At 62.5% G+C, this 4,141-nt stretch overlaps 1 protein-coding gene across 1 annotated transcript; it reads right to left on the bottom strand.

The window, feature by feature from the left end:
- Nucleotides 1–439: 439 nt before the first annotated feature.
- LOC146766976 (maestro heat-like repeat-containing protein family member 6) lies at nucleotides 440–2,621 on the bottom strand. Its single transcript, XM_085585608.1, has 6 exons — nucleotides 2,295–2,621; nucleotides 2,008–2,163; nucleotides 1,746–1,847; nucleotides 1,284–1,386; nucleotides 991–1,047; nucleotides 440–686 (listed from the first exon to the last, which is right to left on the bottom strand). The coding sequence occupies exons 1-6, from the start codon at nucleotides 2,460–2,462 to the stop codon at nucleotides 460–462; spliced, it is 813 nt and encodes a 270-aa protein (XP_085441734.1). The 5' UTR covers nucleotides 2,463–2,621; the 3' UTR covers nucleotides 440–459.
- Between the last annotated feature and the right edge of the window lie 1,520 nt (nucleotides 2,622–4,141).

Below are 4,141 nucleotides of genomic sequence, written 5' to 3' on the forward strand. Positions count from 1 at the left end.
AGCTTTCAGGAAGCTATTCCTGAAAACTTCCAGCATTCCAATCTCCTTTGTCCTCCATGGAAGCTTGCCATGGAATCCCTCACAGCTGGCTTCAGAGCATACTCAGGTTGGCTCTTCCAAATTCCAGGGGCTCCAGGCTGCTCAGCAGGATCTGCAACTCCACAGAGTTGTGGAACTGCACCTTCAGCACAGGCACCTTTCCAGCCTGATCTGCCCTCGTTCCTCTGTGTGTGTGTGCACAGAACAGGGCGTGGAAGAGAACAGCAGCAGGGGCCTGCGTGTCCCAGGGCCTGGGATTTGCGCCGCTTCAGCTCCACAGAGATGCCGGTAAAGGGGAGAAACCAAACTTTATTGATGGAAAGGAAAGGGAAGGGATGAGATGGGGGCAAAAGAAAGGGATTGGGCAGGGTCTGAGGGCTGGAGGGAAGGAGCTGTCAACAGGGAGGGGGAAGGCAGCAGCTATGGGAGCTTGCAGCAGGCGCAGCAGTGGCCAGCATCAGGTGTGCCTGGACGTCCAGTGACATTGAGTCCTGGTGCTCTCTTCACTGTCTCCTGGTACTCTGCTTGGGACCCTGGTTCTGTGAATCCAGCAGATGACCTTAGTTCTGCACATCTTTGTGCAAAAATTTCCTGAATTTCCAGGTTAGTGGAGGATGGGCTGTCATCTTCGCTTATGGCTTCAAGGGCTGGAAGACAGATAAAGTGGCACAGTCAGAGCCCAGAGGGCCACCCGGCGATTCTTCTGCTGAGGCCATCTCTCCCAGCTCTCGCCATGCCTAAGAGAGATGAGGACCCAAGGGGATCAGCCGCAAGGCGCTGGTCACGAATCCCCCGACTGGCGTCCCTGAAATCTCTCTGAGCCCTGCCCACACCAGGCCTCGTCCACACCAGGAGCGAAGCTGGCTGCAGCCGGGACGGGCATTGCAGCTCCCTGGCGGTCACTGCAGCTCTCCCGGCCAGTCCCCACTGACAGCCCCTGCCCTGACTCACCCTGAGTGAGCACATGAAGCTCGGCTGGCTGTCCCTTCAGGTAGCGCCCGGCCGTCCCTGGGAACACAGAGCCTGTCAGGCCCAGCGGCACAGCTCCTGCCAGCGGCGCTGCCAGCCCTGTGCCCACACGGCCTCCTGGCCCGGCAGGGCTCAGCCCGGGCCCTGGCCGCTCGCTGCCGAACCCAGGGCACGGCTGCCAGAGGCGCCAGGCCCGGGTGGCGCTGCCGGGGCAGCAGACAGGGCTGGGGCCGAGCTGCGGCGGGGCGGGGAGGGAGCCCGGGCTCGCGGCTCACCCAGGAACCTGAGGGCCGCCTCTCGCAGGGGCTCCTGTGGGCTCTCCAGGTAGGGCAGGGCCCGGCGCAGGAGCTCGGCCGCGCTGCTGCTGTCCTCTGCCAGCTGGAGAGAGCGGCAGCAGAGAAGGGTTGGCGCGGGCTCAGCCCCTGTGCTGGGTGCTCCCCGCGCCAGCCCCGGCCTCCCCTGCCCGCACAGCCCTGAGGCCCGGCCAGCAGCCGCAGGCGCCGGGCTCTGGAGGGGGCAGAGGGCCGGCTGCTGCCCGGGGAGCCGCGGTGCCGCCTCGCAGCCCTGCCGGTCCACGGCTCCATCGGCACCCGGCTGGGCCCGCAGGAGCCTGGAGCAGAGCCCGCGTGGCCTCGGGCTGCAGCAGCGGGCAGGGGCACAGCTGCCAGCCCGCACACCGAGCACCGCGCTCAGGGGGCTTCTCCAGGCTGAGGCTGCGGCCTCCCGGCCCTCCTTACCAGGCACTCGGCAAACTGTGACAGCTGCTCCTTCTTCAGCAGCTTCTTGAGATTCCTCTTCTTCAGAAACTCAGTCACACCAAGCAGCGTTTCCTGAGAGGCCTGGAGAGCAGCAGGGACCCAGAGATGGCTCCACAGCCCAGGCCACAGGACCCGTGTCCCTGTGCCAGGGCCTGGAGAAGGCTGCAGCCCTCCAGGCGCCAGGGCAACAGGAAGCCCAGGCTCCCTCCCAGGGATCCAGCAGCATCACACAAAACCTCACCTTCGCCACACGCCGGTTCTCCTCATGGCAATACAAGAAAAGTGGGAGCAAGCTCTGACACAAAATCTTCTTCATGGGCTTTTTTCCCTCATCCACTACCAAGTTCATCATCTTGTCAAAGAGTTGAATAGAGAGCAAGTGCACATTGCTGTTGTCCTTTAGAAAAGAAGAGGATAAGACCATTAAGGCCAATTATTCCAGGCTCACCAGAGAAAAAGTCTGAAAATCCATAAGGGAAAAGGGTATGCGGGCAGTCTGTGCCCATGGCTGTGGACACAGAGCCTTACATGGTCAAAGAGCAGGAGGAGTGCCTCAGCGAGCTTCGGAGCAGTGGTGCTGGATACCAGGATGCCTTTGTGCTGGAGGACATTTGTGAACACACAGAGGCTCATGCTGACCACCTCTGCATCTAAATCCCCCAGCAGCTCCAGAAGCCTTGGAGACAGAGGGTGCATTCTTCTGGCCTGTGCGGAACACAAGGCTGTGCTGGGAAGCCGTGGCCAGCTGCACTGCTAACACCGCCCTGGCACTGCAAGCCCACCCTGCTGCTGCAGGGCCCACAGGACAAAGGCCTGTCCCAAAGCACTGGGGCAGGTGAGGCAGGAGATCTGGGAGCGGCTGCCTCAGCTCCTGAAGCCCTGCCAGCCCAAGGGGCTGCTTTGCCCAGCGCAGCTTCAGCCGCTCCCTCCTTCTCACCATTGAGGGATCCTTGGTGAGCACCACGAGGCCTCGGAGCGCCAGGCGACGCCGCTCCCTGCACTCGCTCCGCAGGTACCTTGACATCATCTCCAGAAGGCTGTCACCACATTCACTCAAGTCCAGGCACCCGAGGACCTGAAAGGCACAGGGCAGTGACAGGGGACCCGGCCGGCAGGAGCCCAGAACCGCACAGGGCGGGGCCCAGGCAGCAGCACAGGGCGTGGGCACCGTCCCAGGCAGCTGCGGCTGCGAGAGGGCAGAGAGCTGGGAGGCAGCAGAGCCAGGCAGCGCTGGCCAACAGGCTCACCTCCACCAGGAATGCCAGGAAGGGCAGATCCCAGCACGGCTCTTCCCTGCTCTGTGGCCGGAGCAGGCGGAATGCAATGCGGGAACAGTAGGGGATCAAGACATGGCACAACTCCCTGGCAGGGGGGAAAAAGGCCGTGAGGTGGGAAGGCCAAACCTCTCCCAGGAGTGACTCACAGAGGTCTGGCCTTTCCCCAGCATCCCTGGAGAGGATGTGGGCGCTTTGTGAGGCGGCCCCTTCTGGGCACCCTCCTCTCCAAGGCTTTTCCAGTTCCCTTGGCCGTTCCTCGGTGAAAAGGCCCTCTGGCCCATGACCGCAGGGACTGTGAGGGGCACCTGGGCACAGGGCAGAAATATTGGGGACCGTGGGGAGCAGGGGGTCTCACCTGGCCAGCAGACCCACGGCATAGTGCTGGGTGTCAGCACACAGCAGCGTGTCCCAGCCACGCTTGCGCTCCATAGCCACCAGCACATGGTCCCACTGCAGTCGGCAGAGCAGAGCCTTCATGGCCCGCACTGCAAACCTGTGTGCAGAGCAAAGGCCAGGTCACACTGGGAGCGCTGGCGCTGGCCACAAGGGCACGGAAAGGACAGGGGGACTGGGACCTGTTGGGCTTGCTGGGAAGGCGGTGTTCCTCCCAGCATGCTCTCCAGAATGTAGCAACTTCTTCTGGTGGTATCTGCTGTGTGGTGATGACAACATGGAAGAGCAGAGCCACAAAGAGGCGGGAGGAATAAAGGTTCATTGCCTCGTGGCACTCGGGCACCTGGAGAATCACCCAGAGCCCCAGAGTTGCCTGCAAAAGAAGCAGCCCAAGGCAGCGCTCAGTGCCGAGGTGTCCATGGGGCAAGGCCCAAGAGCTGACACAGGGGGAGCAGCGGGCCTGGTGCCCCCTGAGCCTGCCCCTAGCCCAGGTTTCAGCCCAGCAACTGAGGCATGGAGAGGATGGAGAGCTGCTGGCAACCTGGGGGTGAGCAAAGGCCAGTTCCAGAAACTCACAGCCAGGGCAAAGACATCCTCGTTGTCCCCATCAGAGGTGCACATGCTGTGCAGAGGCCAGTTCTGCATCACACAGAGCAGCGTTGGCAGCACCTTTTCCACTGTGGCACTCGACGAGCCTATGGTTCT

Source organism: Lonchura striata, chromosome 7 (genome assembly GCF_050655825.1).
Source record: "Lonchura striata isolate lonStrDom1 chromosome 7, ASM5065582v1, whole genome shotgun sequence".
Classification (NCBI taxonomy): Eukaryota; Metazoa; Chordata; class Aves; order Passeriformes; family Estrildidae; genus Lonchura; species Lonchura striata.